This window comes from Caloenas nicobarica, chromosome 2 (assembly GCF_036013445.1).
Source record: "Caloenas nicobarica isolate bCalNic1 chromosome 2, bCalNic1.hap1, whole genome shotgun sequence".
In the NCBI taxonomy this organism is placed as follows: Eukaryota; Metazoa; Chordata; class Aves; order Columbiformes; family Columbidae; genus Caloenas; species Caloenas nicobarica.
Genome location: NC_088246.1, coordinates 82508539 through 82524060, shown reverse-complemented (window position 1 = coordinate 82524060; position 15522 = coordinate 82508539). Strand labels below are relative to the sequence as shown.

The 15522-nt window shown below is 37.1% G+C and overlaps 1 protein-coding gene across 2 annotated transcripts in view; it reads left to right on the top strand.

Annotated features, from left to right (window-relative positions):
• Positions 1–15522, top strand: part of DROSHA (drosha ribonuclease III) — a 72734-nt gene that overhangs the window by 20056 nt on the left and 37156 nt on the right. For both annotated transcript variants that reach the window (XM_065628056.1, XM_065628057.1), the window contains exons 11-16: positions 639–720; positions 2044–2118; positions 5552–5721; positions 9822–9946; positions 12145–12244; positions 15242–15349. In XM_065628056.1, coding sequence (XP_065484128.1) covers positions 639–720; positions 2044–2118; positions 5552–5721; positions 9822–9946; positions 12145–12244; positions 15242–15349 — 660 coding nt within the window. The remainder of the gene's footprint in view (positions 1–638; positions 721–2043; positions 2119–5551; positions 5722–9821; positions 9947–12144; positions 12245–15241; positions 15350–15522) is intronic.

Genomic DNA, 15522 nt, shown 5'->3' with positions numbered 1-15522 from the left:
TATATCAACCTGGCCTGATACTATTTCTTAAAGGAAGGCTTTTCAAGTTCTTTCATTTCTGAATGAAAGTTATTTGCTTTGGGGGACCTGCTTCCCTGCTTGATGAGAAGAATCTAATTTTTTTTTTTTCCTTCATATTTTTTTTTTTTCTCCTTTCCTGTTGGCTCTTTAGGTCAAAGTCCTCAATTTGCATTGTGCTGATATGTTGCTATGGAAGTGATCACGATTTCACAGATGGTGATTTATAAACTTTTAATATGAACATATAGGAAGAAGTGAATTACAAAAAAGGTCCTTCTCAGAAATATGTCATCTGCTTAGCTTATTCAGGTGAAAGGATATTAGTGCCCAGTGAATTATCGCAGGTTCATAATTTCTGCCTCTAGTGTTGATTTGGACATTGGCTAAAATGTCTTCATTACAATGCTTTCTTGACAGTGCTTTCTGAAGAGATCACTGTGTTATGTTACAGTAGATGATTACAGATCTATCAGTACTGTTTTCTAAAGCCCAGTGTCTAGCGGTTGGCAAATACGAAGACACTCTTTGTCATTGTTTTGTTTACGTATATCTAAATGGCATTATTTGTATTACAGTGTTATATAATTATGTCTGGTTTATTTTTTTTCTTTCCCCAGAATTTTTGCGTGAGAGGTCTTGAGCTGTTCTCTTCATATCTATTCAAAGATATTTTGGAGCTCTATGACTGGAATCTTAAAGGTAACTTTTATTTAGGAAAAAAAACCATACAAAATTGGAATTAGTTGCAGCTTTTGTAAATAGGACTCTATTTTGTGATGTTCTTTGTTTTAAAAAGAAAAAAAGTGGAGATGGGCCTCAAAAGAACAAAGTCAAATGGAGGTTTATGCGAGAAGGACGGACTTCCAATTTCTTCTTCAAGAAGATGAAATATATTAGAGTTCATTAGTGTGGACTGTAGCAATTGAAATGCGAACTTAGCATTGTGTTCTCTCAGATAAACTAAATTTATTCTTTAATCCAAAACTGTTCTTTTTAATCAAATAGTGAATATTATTGTATGTTTAATATTGCGCTGTGTTGTGTGTACGGTATTCTGAAAGCCAAAGTGTCAGGTAAACTGTTCTCTCTGTTTTTACAAGCTTAAAAAACAGGTTACTCATACAGCATTTCTCTACAGTCAACTTACAAAGTAGTGTCATACAGCCAGCCATAGAGGGATAATGTATTATGTCATTATACATCAAAGTTTTGACTTGACAAGGTGAAAATCTATATTTCTATGAAGACTGTAACAAAGGAGAGTTTCAGGGATGATCCTTCCCCTGGTCTAAAATAAAAATGAGAACATAAAAGGAATTTCATTTCAGAATATGTAGGTGTGTTTTGGTGTCCTGGCTTTATCTATGGAGATGCACTTCACTTATTGCAGTTAAACAGAGGAGCATATAGGTTTCATGTATTTTGTGTAGCCTTCTTTGGTTTGATACTAAAGGTATTCTAATATCAATGTTGTCTTTCATATCACTGGTTCTGATAGTTCTTTCTTTTTTAACCACCAGGTAATCACTGGTTTGGTTTTTATTTTCATGCAAAGCTTTGGATGATGAAATAGGAAATAGAAGAAAAAAAACCAACCAAACAAAAACCCCCCATGCAAAATAGCATCACAGAAATTTCCTTATTATCTTTGTAACCAGAAAACACCCCACTAATTGGGAGGGACTAATAAACTAGTGTTTGTGTGTGTAAGACTTAAGTGAATTAATGATATAAAATAATCTTTTCTGTATCACTGTTTCACATGAAACTACTGTGGTTGTGTTAGATTCTTTTTAAGTTATTGTAGCTTTCTTTGAAATTATCCATGTGACAGCTTTTACTAGAAGTTGTTAGTATGTTCCTCTCTGCCCTGCATTTTGTTACTTTTCTGATTAAAACTTAAGCCCTATCAAATGTAATTACCACTTGCCAATTTCATCTATGGCAGTATTACCTTTTGTTTTCTTCTTCTAAAAATATGTTGCTGTTCATAATTTCCTGGGTTTTTTTTTCATATTTAAGGTCCTTCACTTGAAAGTGATTCTGTTTGCTGCCCCAGATTTCACTTCATGCCACGATTTGTGAGATTTCTTCCAGGTAATATTTGTGTTATGTAGCTTTATGGAAATTAGATCTAAAAATACCCAAAGCAGAACAAAACAAAAAACCAAAACCACCTCCCCCCAAACCCCCCAAAATAACAACAACAACAAAACAAACCCAAAAAACTATGCCCCCCCAACCCCAACAAAGAAAGAAATAAACAAACAAAAAATAAACAACAACAACAAGCCCCCAAAAAAGCATCTTATTGCAAGTGAAATGGTTCAGTCGGTCTAGAGTTCCGGTGCTTCCATCTGAAGTCTTTAGTGCTCACTTACAGTGTGGCTGATTTACTCAGCACTGGGATTCAGATGGGCAGGCCAGGTCTCACTTCTAGCTTTTGTCTCCGAGGTGATTTTAGACAGTGCTGGGTCATTCCTGTTGTGTCCTGTGATGGACCTGTGGCATTTGAGGAGCGGTATTATCTAATGTCACGTGTGAAATTGAATTTTATGTCCCCTGTGCTCTTCAGGATACTGTGTGATTATATTGAAATTCTTGATGTGTAGTTTTGAGGGTCACTATGTTTGGCACCCCTGAGCACATGTTGTTCTGATCGTTTCTTTCTTTATCTTAATGGAAGCTTAGACCTTGCAGCAAATGGTGAAAAACACCATTCCAATGCAATTCAACCCTAGCCTGCCAGCCAAGGACAAGCTTCAGTGTGGAGTGTTACGCTTGTTTTGATTGAACAGCTTATGCAGGCATATAACACATCCTAAGATACTAGGACAGACTTTCAGTTGCTATAAATGTCACGGCTCCATTGAAAACGTGTCCTGCTGAGATCCTGCCAGTGATTGTTGCAGAAGGGTTGTGTGGACAGGAGGATGTGTTTCAGCTGCTGGACTGAGGGTGCAGATGGGACATGGAACAATCTTCATCAAGAGGGCTGTGGCCTGGAGGTGCTCTCTGCTCTGGGCTTTCAAACTTAGTTGGGTTATTAATTATAGCTGTAGCTAAATGAGGTTTATCTCACTGCTGTGGAGAGTACTGATGGCTAGATGACTATATTTCTAATTGTTGTTCCTTCCTGGATACACAACACTGTTCAATCAGAAGCAGAGCTCTCAGGCTTGCTAGCAAACATTGATTTGGTTCTGCTGAAGCAATTTACAAAATAAGCCATCAAGCCACATGTGGCTGATTAACTTGACCTCATCACAAAATGAGAACAAGTTTGACCTGCCTGGTCTGTGTAGCTTGAGGGTGTTTTCCTATTAGTTTGGGGTTTTTATATTCTGATTTTTTTTTTTATTTTAGTTTAGAAGACAGCTCTTTCTGTGCTGTGGGATTGTTGACTGATAGGGAGAGAAGTTTCTATAACACACATTCCTCTGTGCTTCCTTTTGAAGATTCCCAGCATTCTAATTCTTTATGAAAATGCCTTTTTCCTGATATTTCTGCATATATAGTTGCATTTTAGCATCTTTATGACAGATACTTTTTAATAAAGTTTGCATTTTGTTTTGATTATTTTTTGAGATATCCTTGGAGATTTTTAATTTTCAGAAACCGGGAATCTATTTCCTTCAGGTATGTTTGCAGAACTTTATTTATCTATGTCTAATTAAAGAAGATATTTTGGTGCAACAGATCTCCACACATTCATCAACTGTCTCTTTTAAGGTAGAAATGAATTGGTAATTTCCCATTGCCTCTACTTTCACATTTTTCTAACATGGTCTAAAAATATGACGTTTGGGATGCCATGTTTTCTATGTGAATTACTTAGAGACATGCCTTGGGGTAGCTCTAAGCTTTGAGCTAATCATACAGGTTCACTGAGTGCCAGAGATACATAGCATGTAGAATAGTTGTTGTATTGTATTCATTGTCATAGATTTTTATGATGATAAATGTATTAAGAGAGAAAAAGACTAGGATAAAATCTTTGAGGTCACAAGTACCACATGTTCTGACTCAGGAAAGGTCAGGTCTCTAACTACTGTTTAGTACATGGTCTTCAGCAAGTAAGTTACAGCTGTTCTTGTTTGGGTTTTTTTTGTTTGTTTTGTTTTTTGTTGTTTGTTTTTTTTGTTTAGTGATTGTTGGACGTAGGCTACCTCTTGCTTAACAGTATAATATAGTTTTTGACAAAGACGAGTCTTGTGAACTGAGTCCCCCATTAATTTGAAGGAAAACTTTGCACGTTGAATAATCTGCCCCTGAAGCTCTGTTTCCAATGACGTTTGGGGTGTCTTTCTCCATTCAAGATTCCCTCTTGAAGTTTGAATGAGGTTCATTGTTCTAAGAGGCCAAGTGATACCACTCCCTTTCATCTTTTGTGTACCACAGTGCTGTAATCCCAGCCGAAGTAAGAGAAGTATTTGTTTTTGTGTGTTGTGCAGAGGACATCATCTAATGCAGCACTGCTGTTATGCAAGGATTTTTCTGTGTGTCTGGGATCACATTCCTTATGCTGTGGCATCATCCCCCAGCTTGCTCTAAGGCTTCTCTTTTGTTCTCTATTCCTTTTTTTTGTGTGTGTGTAGTGATAGAATGTACTCAGTGGCAGGATGAGATTGCTTCTGCTTACTGAGGAAGGCAAATCAATGTTTGTGCTCTGGGGATGAAACTGGAAGATACCTCCATACCTACAAATTAACAGGCTGTTGTTGAAGGAGATGGTCAGAGAGATGTGTGTCAAAATTAAAGCACTGTAGTAACATGTCTATCTTTTTGCACATATGAGTGGACATACTGAATTTGAATAGTCAGTGTCTTCTGAGTGGTGGTCTGTCAGAATTGTCATTCGTTCATCTTTTGTGTTTGCATCTTCATCTGTAATTGTCTACCTGGAGCCAGTCACATGTTTATTATACTGTCTTCCTTCGTTACAAGCAGCCTTTGCTGTGCATTTTTCCTGGGGTAGAAGTATTTAGCAGTTTTCACATGCCATCAATTCATTGAGTGACAGGAGATGACATGAGACTTTTAAGTCTTCATTACTGCAGGTACAGCATGTAAGCACTACAGATGAGTTTAAAATGTAAGGATAACTTACTACAGTCATCTAGAAGTATCCTGTAAAATTCTGAGTGTTCTTCTAAAAAAGCTGCATAAATGCCTAAAGGCTTTTTAACTACCGTTGTAAAAAGAATGATAAAAGAGCGAAAAGGAAGATATAACCGATTGTTCTGCCTATTCGTTTTAAAGTTTTTCAGGCAAGTTAGAAACTTCAGCTTTACTATATGGTGAAACTGTTACTCTTGCTACCATTACTGTTATTGCTTCCTGTTTAGCAAAGTGTTCATACATGTGCAGTATTCATCAATAAAACATTTGCCTTCATATTTGTCAAGCCGCTTAAACATTTTGCATTTAATTTTGCTCATCCAAATATTTTATGTTCTGCATATTTTCTTTTTTGCTCATTGTTTAGGAGGGAATATCTGAAATGTGTTTGTTTATTTATGTTTTTAAGATGGAGGGAAAGAAGTACTCTCAATGCATCAGATTCTTCTCTACTTGTTGCGATGCAGTAAAGCACTGGTGCCTGAAGAGGAGATTGCCAACATGCTTCAGTGGGAAGAACTGGAATGGCAGAAATATGCAGAAGAATGCAAAGGAATGATCGTTACCAGCCCTGGCATGGTAGAGCAAATAATTCTGATTTATGAACAACCCAAAGACACATACATGTCTTGTTTCAGAGGGTCTGCAACAGGCTGAATTGGAAAGGAAGGGGTTGCAGATTGCTATAGGAACAGTTCATTGATTTGTTCCAGTCTGGGAAGAATTGCACCCTCTGCTGCTCTACTGAAGGGCAGATTTTCAGATGAGCACTATTTCAATGTGCACAATAAAAGGAATGGCTATATTTTATGTATGTGAAACTGTAGTTTGCTCCTCTGCTTTCCTGTTTTCTTAAGACAGTCTTCATGTGCATGATGTCATTCTTTTTGCCTGACACAGCACCAGAGAATTACTAACTGCTATTTTCTTTCATCTTCCCCTTTTGACCCCCTAGCTCTATTTAAAGAGCTCTATCCTGATTCTGCCTTGAATACAGAAAAGTTGTTTTCTACCTATGTTTTTTTTTCCCACATTGTTTCTATGTTACTCTCACTCACACTGAGGAATTTTGCATACATTAATGAATGCATCCATTAATTTTCAGTGCCAAGCTTGAAACCCCTATGGCCTTATTATTTTTGAAACAATTAATATTTTAAAGCATATGTTCTCTGAACAGAGCTCCTTTCAACTCCAGTGTTTATGCGAATTTAGGCCACTTTTCTGACTTTCACATTGGAGAAATGTGGGTCACGAAAATAGATGATGCTGCATAAAAGCTGAAGGGTTGTCTTTGTGTGGTTTGGTCAGTATTGCAAAGTGGTGTCTCAGTAGTAGAGATGTGTTTTGGACCTAATATTTTAGACTGCCGTGTAGCTTTCTCAGTTATAGTACCTTTCTTTCCCTGACTTAATTTTCCTCCTTTGCTCATAGCTGAAATTCTTAGCTTTTCAAGAAAAAGTGTGACTTGGTATCAAGCCTAAAGGGAGATGTAGTTTGCTAACTGAAAAACCTGTCTGCAAACTGCAGCCAAGGTGACTTCCTAAATACATTTTTTCAAATTCAGACTTTTAAGGATGGCAGCATTACGTTTACTAAACTACTTTAAAAGATAATCATGACTTGGACAGGATAATCTATTTTTCCCTTGATTTCATTCGTAGTCTTTTCGTTCAGGCTAAAACTTTCTAGACCAAAAGGAAAATAAGATCATTTGTGGGAACATGAAATATAGAATGCATGTGAACTCTCAATATGGAAAATTCTACCTTAACTGTTTACAACTGAGTGATAAACCAGAATCTCATAATAGATATTGTTAGGCAGCCTTAACTGTTTAGCCTGATGTTGCCTGTAATTTCTGTGATACAAGGTACATGCTAGTGCACAAGTTGTCAGCATCTGAGTGGTGTACACTGACATAGCATCAGTGATTTTGCTGAAGCTATGCAGATTTCAGCTAGCTGAAAACATGCCATTTTGTTTAGCATGAAGGAACACGTATATGCTTCTTCCTTGTGTCAGTGAACTGTAAATGTCTATGCACAGGGCAGTGCAGTTTGTGTTAGTGTTAATTTTGAGATTTTATGTGATTTTTTTACTGACAAACTTTTCATTCTATATGACAAAGTTTTAGAGATGCATGTGGACATCAAAATTTGTAAGCATAAAACAAATCTGCAGCACTTTGAAATGTTCTCATGTTGCAATGCCATCATTAGAACGTGTTTTTCTTTCAAGAAGATTGCCATGGCTTTCTTCTTAGTTTATGGATTTTTTCTGTTCACTGCAGCATATACTACTGAATATGAAAGTAAGTGAAAAATAGAGTATGAAAGTATTTTCTATGCATTTTACAATGTTAGAACTCAAAACAGTTCTGTTAGAGAGACAATGTGAAACTGTTGTAGAAACTGACAGCTCTTCAATTCAATTCAATCCACTTGACACAATAAAGTAAAGCCACTAAATTTTATTTTGCTGCTTTCCTCCACAACATCACTTCAGAAATTATTATTTCTGAAGTGATGTTGTGGAGGAAAGCAGCAAAATTCATCTTGTGAGCAGATCTAGGTTTTATATATGTGGTTTTTGTTTTTGTGGGGTTTTTTTTGGGAGGGGGGTTGTGATTTTTTTTCTTGTTATTTTGGGTTTTTTGTGGGGCGGTGGTTGTTGTTTTAAAGTGAGATGTGTGTATATGCATGGTGGAGAAGGGAAAAAATTTACCATATAAATCCCATTACTTAAACATCTAACAATAGTTCAGCATTATTTAAAACCTTTTAATTTATTGATGGTGTTTCATTAGTTCAGTGAAACTGGTTTTGAGTGATCCTGAGGCCACACATTTCACACAGACCCTGCGACAGGCGTATTGAAACCTTTTCTCCCTTGCTCACTTTTGAGATCAGATTACTTCTATGTAAAGTGTCTGAAATGTGAAACAGTTGAATAGGAACTATCTGTATTTTTTTTTTAATTTATTGAATATAATGGTGTATTGAGTATAATTATTGTTTCATATTCTGTTAATTATGTTTTGCCATCTTGGTTCTCAGGGATGTAGTTGTGTAGCAAGGCTGCTTTTGTGAGGGGGTGGGGATGGAAGAAGTTTCTCTTTTTTTGTGTTGAGAGAGAGGAGAACCAAAGAACAACTTCTGTGAAGATGAAAACTTTTCAAATTGGCTTTCTGCAAACCCCACAAAACCAGATAAACTTTCATTTCAGGACTTTAAGCTCTGGTTTGGAGAACAGCATTCTACCTACTACAAATTCTCCCCATGTTTTTCATTAGATTTTGTTGTCCTGATCCCTTTTTATTGAAAGTGCTGTGGGGGGAAAATATGTCCTCCTTTTTCTTGGTGTTTTTTTTTTTTTACTTCATTTAAAACCTGGCAGCATGAACTAACTGACTTTTTTGTTTTTCTCCTTTTTTTTTTTGGCTGCGGAGAGATGTAACTTGTGTTCAGTCACCATGTCCAAAGGGAAGCTGATAAGCATTTTTCCCTTGGAAAATGTTTCTCTATCTGAAAGTCAAAGTTTAAGTAAGTTTTTGTTTTTCTAGAATAGGTTGGAAATGTGGTTACCTGATGAGGCTTACCTTTATTTCTTGAATTGGCTTTGCTTATCCATGCAGAAGATGATTCCTATGAACGGTTCTACCAAGGTGGTTTGAAGGGTGAAAGGTTTGTTCTTGACACAGCTTTTGTTTTATGAAGAGAATGGTGGGAGCTGTTTCTGTAACTCTGAAACTTATATTTGAGAAATGCACAATTCTATATTAGAAGTTTTGAGATTTGGGTATCTAGAAGTAATGCCCTTTTTCTGAAACCTTAGAAAAGCAGAAAGTTCTGGCCTCATCCAGCTGACTGCAAAGTGGGGAGTAAGCAGGCAGATGACAAAGCAGCTTGCCAGGTAATGGAGAAAACGTTTACTTAGAGACAAACTGTGTACCTTCAACTCAGTTTTTAAATATGTTAGATGAGTGATTGAGAGCTCTGCAAACAGCACGTCTTCTTCAGTGACATGCATTTACTCATTTTCTGCGTTTTTAGTGCTGAAGCAAAAGTTGCCTCCTACACTGTCCTTTTTAACTACAAAAAAGAACTTCTGGTTTGAAGTATAGAAAGGACAAAACTCTCCTCATTATACAAGACTGTATTCCTCATTGTACACCTTAGCCTAGCAGCCTTTTCTAAGAGTAGTGTGACAGATTTTTTAATGCTGTTTAGTCGGTGTGATTGAATGCATCTAATAATGGCTTCACTTGAGGAAATCAGGAACAGAACTAAAATTAGAGAGGTAGCCCGATCTTAGTGAACTACTCAGGCATGTGGGAGTTTGGATGCCAGAATACTAATCCTGTTTTTATTTCCAGTGTGGAGTTCAACCAAAGAAAGTTGCTTTATCTCTTCAGAAATAATCAAACTGTAAATTTCCTGACTTGTAAAATGAAAATAAAAAGACTTCCTTTTTTTGCTGAGAGGGCTAAGTTGATTAACTTTATTTCAGTCATTGTTATTGCCAAATATTTATTATAATATTAATGATTAGTTCTATGTGTATTTTAATAAGCTTGGAATATTGCTGCTTTGTGGTTCCTGGATACCGTAGGCTAGAAGCAATAAATTTTCCATGGAGATATTGTCCCTTAAGTATATTTTGTTTTTTTCTCCTAGAAACCCAGCTCAGTGCGTATTGATCAACTGGACCGAGAACAGTTCAATCCTGATGTAATTACTTTCCCCATTATTGTCCACTTCGGGATACGACCTGCTCAACTCAGTTATGCTGGAGATCCTCAGTAAGATGCTTTTCCTTCCGTAGTTTGTTCAGAAACTCATTATTGTTGTCATTTGTGGCTTAAATAGGGCTTGTTTATATGCTTAATTGAGTCTGATATAAAGCTTAGTGCTTATGACTTTGGACACAAGCTCTATGTTATACACAAGGTGTAACTTTTTTCTGGCATAATTCAGGATCTGCTGAACTACATGCGCATGCATGCACAGTGTGAAATTTCTCAATCTGAGAAGAGCTCTTCTAGGTCAGACCAAAGGTTCCCTAAACTCCATGTTATTTCTATGAGAGGCCAGTTGCAGGGTTTTAGAGAGAGAATAGTGTAACAGGAAGGCAGAGGGAGAGGAATGACCATGCTTCCAAATGTCTGTACCGTATGGACTTGGAAGCTAGAGGTTGTGTGATCATTTTAACACCTCTGAATGGACCTTCCTTCTCTAAATTTCTCAAATCACAGTTTGAATTTTTTTATGCTACTTGGTAGGGAGAAGGTTCCAGGTAATCACTTCCCCAGCACTATTGTGCAACCTATGAAAAGGGACTGACTTTTGTTTCAGAGTTGCTACTTGATCATTTAATTAGATGCTCTTGAAGTCTTACATCTAATAATGAAGAATATAGCCATTTTCTTTTGCTTTCTTCATGAAATGTATGTTTCTTGCACCCTGCCATATCCTACTTAGTTTTTTCTTTCTGTGCCCTGAAGGAGGAAGTCTATGTACTGTTTTCTAGCCTGGAAGCTGTTGCATCCATGCTGCTTCTCTCTGTACCTTTTATATCATTATAGAGATTGGCATTAATGTAGTGAAGGAGTGGAGAGGGAATCAGGACTTCAGGCAAAGCAAGAAATACTGTTTCCTGTGGATTCATGTAATGGCATAATAGTGATTGCTGGATTTCGTTCACAATTCCTAATTTCTGACAGTTTCAGGGAACTCTTTGAATGATTTGGAGATCTGCTTTCTGCATGAAGACAAATAGTGCAGAGCCCATCTCTTGCACATGTATAGTTAAGATTGTTTTTTTTTCCTCATGCGATTCTCTCCGGTGTCTTTTAAGTGTGTTGAATTTCACCTGTGGTTTTGAGGCTCAATCACTCCGATGCGCATTGAAAACAGTGTAAAGATACAAAAAATATTCTTACCACACTTTCATATTTTACCTTTCTTTACAATTTCCATGGTTTTTTTTTTTCTTTCCCAGAGCTGCTCACAGAATTTAGGCCTGCTTCTTTTTATCAGACTAACAATGCAGTTTTTGTGAAAGACCTCTGTGATGCCATCATAAATCTCAGGCTTAACTCTGGTATATGTGTGAAATAGATAATGCCCAGAAAAGATTCTCCTCTAGTGTGTCTTTTCTTTATCAGGTTCTAATACAGAATTTTTGTTATTGTAATTTCCTTATTAATTCTCAAACTTAGCTGTAATAACAGAGCATATTTCACCCATATTAATACTGGCAGTAAAATGTATATTGTAGATCATAGTTTTAGGTTCTTGGTCTTGGGTTGAAACCTCATCATGGCATTTGTTTGTTTTCTGGTTGGTTGATTTGTTCATTAACTCATTTTCTTCTTTGGATGGGGATTTGTTAGAAATTGACTTGCTATTCTGTAGATTTCAGAAATGTGGAGAACAGAGCATAAGAAAAATCTATGGATTGACTATTTCAGATGTGCTTTTAAACTCAAAAATATCAGCATCTCTAGAGATAGAGGCTATACATTCAAGAATGCTGCAGAGAAATAGCTATGGAAAAAATGCCAATAAGAAAAGATGTTTGTGTGCCTGTGGGATGCTGGGAAGAATATGAAATAGTAAAAGTGCTGCTGCTTCATTTACTGCTTTGCTACTAATGTGGTAACTTCCTACTAAAACCACTGCTCTAAGTTGGTGCTGAGAAGGATCTTCTTTTATAATGTAAATATAGAAGAAAATAAATAACTTGGGTGAACTTATTTCCTCTGTCCTCTGATTCCCTACTTCCTATTAAAAGTCTGGGCTTATGTGTTTTACAGAGGTGATACTATTTTGAAGATAACATTGTTTCCTAAGAACACAAGGTCCATGCATGATTTGCTTTGTTGCTCCTGCCAGAGTAACTTTGAACCTGTTGGTCAGTTGCAGCTGAATGCAATAGTGGGATGTTGCTACAAATGAGTAAATTCTTACAGGTTTGTTTTCTGGTTTTGTCCTTTAGATACCAAAAACTGTGGAAGAGTTACGTGAAGCTACGTCATCTGCTGGCTAATAGTCCCAAAGTCAAACAGGCTGATAAACAGAAATTATCACAAAGAGAGGTATGCTGGACCTTCCTATAACTGATAATTGAGCACACTAACTCAGGATGGAATGAATACATATGACCATCCTATTTATGGCAACAACAGAAATCCTTCACAAAAGATTTTATTTTCAGGCTGTTAACACTGATTTTATTTTTATCTTTGCATGTTTATGAATGTGGCGGGGTTTTTTTCACTTTTTTCAGCTTTCAAACTACTGCAATTTTTTCCCACTTATAGAAATGATCATTGTAGAAACATGACTACTTTATAGCCATTGCCATTAGTGGTTTCAAGAATTAGCATAGAGAAGGACTTTTTATTTCAGAGTGCACTTTTAACTGGCTCGTAATTTTAAACCCTTCTATGCTGACATAAAAACTGCCACACTTGTGCATGATTTTAAACTGTAATTTGTCAGGCAGTCTTAGTGACATTCCTTAAGATCTTTGAGTTGAAATTGTCTGGTTGTTGTTATTTTCAGTAATCTCTAATGAAAAATTAGATATTTGTCAAATTTTTATCTTTTTGCTCTTTTTTTCCCCCAAAGTACTGAGCAATAAGCATTTCCTAAGTGCAGATGCTCAACCAATTGGGAATTAAAATCAGAAAAATAAAGTAACCTAAATATAGACTAAAGCAGCCTGCTCTCAGGTATCTATTTTTTTGCAATCTTGCACTGTAGCTTTGAATTTGTCTGGTGCATGTCTACTAGGCACCCTTAATTGAGCAAGTTACTTAAAGAATATGTAGAGGAGAAAATAACTTCTCTGCTACTGGATGGAATTTAATTAAGTGGTGGTTTATATTGATTAGAAACCCTGATGATTCATAGAATCATAGAATATCCTGAGTTGGAAAGGACTCATGAGAATCATTGAGTCCAATTCCTGAATCTTCTCCAGTTTGCTAATAGTGTAGCTTTGGTTGCAGTAAATGTTTGATAATTTGACATTGCACCTGATTTTTATTATTACTGCAAAGCATAGTATGCTGTTGCATAAGCAAGAGTCTTAGTTAACATTTTATCTATGCTGATACTAAATAAGCCCTTGGCTTCCTTACTTTTAAGTGGAGAAAAAAAACAATGTTGTGACTTAACTGTGCCACAGTTGGAAGGAAAAAAAAATTGTCCCTGTAAGAGAGAATTTTTTGCTACAGCTTTCTACACTCGGAGCAAGTAGAAGGGGAAGACCATTGTTTTATGGACATCTTTTCATTAGGAGCTAATGGATGACTTATTTCTAAAATTGTAGTGGATTGGATGTAGGAGGATGACTGTTTTGCTTCAAAAAAGAAAATGCTGCTTTGGTATTTATCACTGTGTGGTGTGCTGATTTTTGTTTCTAGACCATGTTATCTGGGATAATGAGTTTATCAAATAGTTTGCCATCAGAGAGGCATACAGGGCTGAAGCAGAAGCTTTATGTGAGGATAACGTATACGTTTTGCCAGTGGAAGTGTCAGCAACTTAGAAGGAGCTGTAGGGCTGCATCTGACCAGTACCTTGGCTTTTCACGATTATGAATCATATATTATTAGTAACACTGGAGCATTCTTGAGCCAGTCAGCCTGAAAGTACAACTAGGTCTAGCAAACACTGTAACACCTGTCTCAGAAAATATCCAATGACACAGCCTCGAAATGCAAATTTTAGACAGTCCGCAAGGGGTGTGGTGCTGTAAGCATCTCTGTTCCCTCTGCTATCAGTCATTCACTACTTCGAGATTGTATGATGTTATTAGTTGTGACAAGGTCATGCCTGAGGGCTTTATTCCTCTAACCTAACTTTGAGCATTTATAGTAGGTGCAAAAATTGGGACCTGAAGGCTCACTTTGAAGTCTATGGAGAGAGAAATGCATTTTTTGAAGCCATTTATTCCCCTTCGTTGAATATAAAAGGAGACAGGACTAAATAGCCTCCTACCCTAGACGCCTCAGTATCAAGGTGTCTGAGGTTTGATCAATCTGCATCTGGATAGATGCACCTCTTGGAATCACCCTGTGAGTCTCTGCAGAACAGAAGACAGAGCCCATTCCTGCCCAGAGATGCTCACAGGCTTCAGACTGGAAGCTGGGAAGAAACAGCTTTGAGCAAGTGCCCTGTAGGGCAAAGGAGAAGGAGAGAGAGGATGGGTTGCAGCTTTGAAAAGTTTTGTGTTCTGAAGAAGAGCACTGGAGGAGTCTTTACCCTTAGTGCAAGCTGTGTGGGGAGCTTGCAGATGCTGGAGGCTTTGTAGTTATGAAACCGGGAGATCCTGATCCAGGAGTGATTTATTTTACCTGGTTTTCTTTCATTCCATTTTTACAGAAAATATTTTCTTTTAATGATTGTGTCAGAACATTTTAATGATTCTGTCCCTTTCATAGTTTCTAGAGACAGATAAACTGTTTACACAACACCAAACAGCCAGTTATCAAGCCAAAACGGTTTTTAATTTATTTTTTTTTTTTAATTTTTAAAATGAAACAATATTTGTAGATTATATCAGAATAGGCTCCAGGACTAGTGAATGCTGACCTCTTTCCCAGACTGGGAGTACTGACCATGTTGAACAGGAACTATTATGAAGTAGCCAAAATCACAAAGTAAAGCCTTTCTTTTACTTAGTCTGTTCTCCTGCTGAATGCTTCAAAGCAGAAATAACTCATGGCGATGGACTTGAATGAAGAGGTTGTTTTGCACATGTGGGTAAAGAAGGTGCTTTTTTGCAAGGACCTTAACTTGCTTACTTATGTATCATCTTGAATGTATGAGTTGGACTGACTGTCATTTGCAGTAAAAAATGTAGTCGCTTCTGTTCCCTTCTCAATCTCCCAAAATCCACTGTCTATGTTCTACTCCAGCATGTCCACCACAGTCTGTGGCTGGCAGTTACAAGATGTGGACTAGTCTTAGAAACTGCTCACCAAAAGTGGACATTAAATGGGTATTGTGAATGCACTCATGTGCATCGATGCTGCTTTGTTGTAGAAAGTTGTTTACAGAGGCTATGCTCGTTCCTTGTCTAGGAAGCACTGCAGAAAATTCGTCAGAAGAACACAATGAGACGTGAAGTGACCGTCGAGTTGAGTAGCCAGGGATTCTGGAAAACAGGGATACGCTCTGACGTCTGCCAGGTGACTAAATCTCAGAGATATCTGATGTCTTTTCTTGATAGCTGCCATTTACCTCTTGGAAGGGTTTGCTCTGATTCTAGGCTGAAGAACCAAATGGAAATGAATACCTTTGCCTCAAATAAGATCTGTTGATTTAGGGAACTGTTCTAGTGTCTGGTCTACCCCCTCCGCAC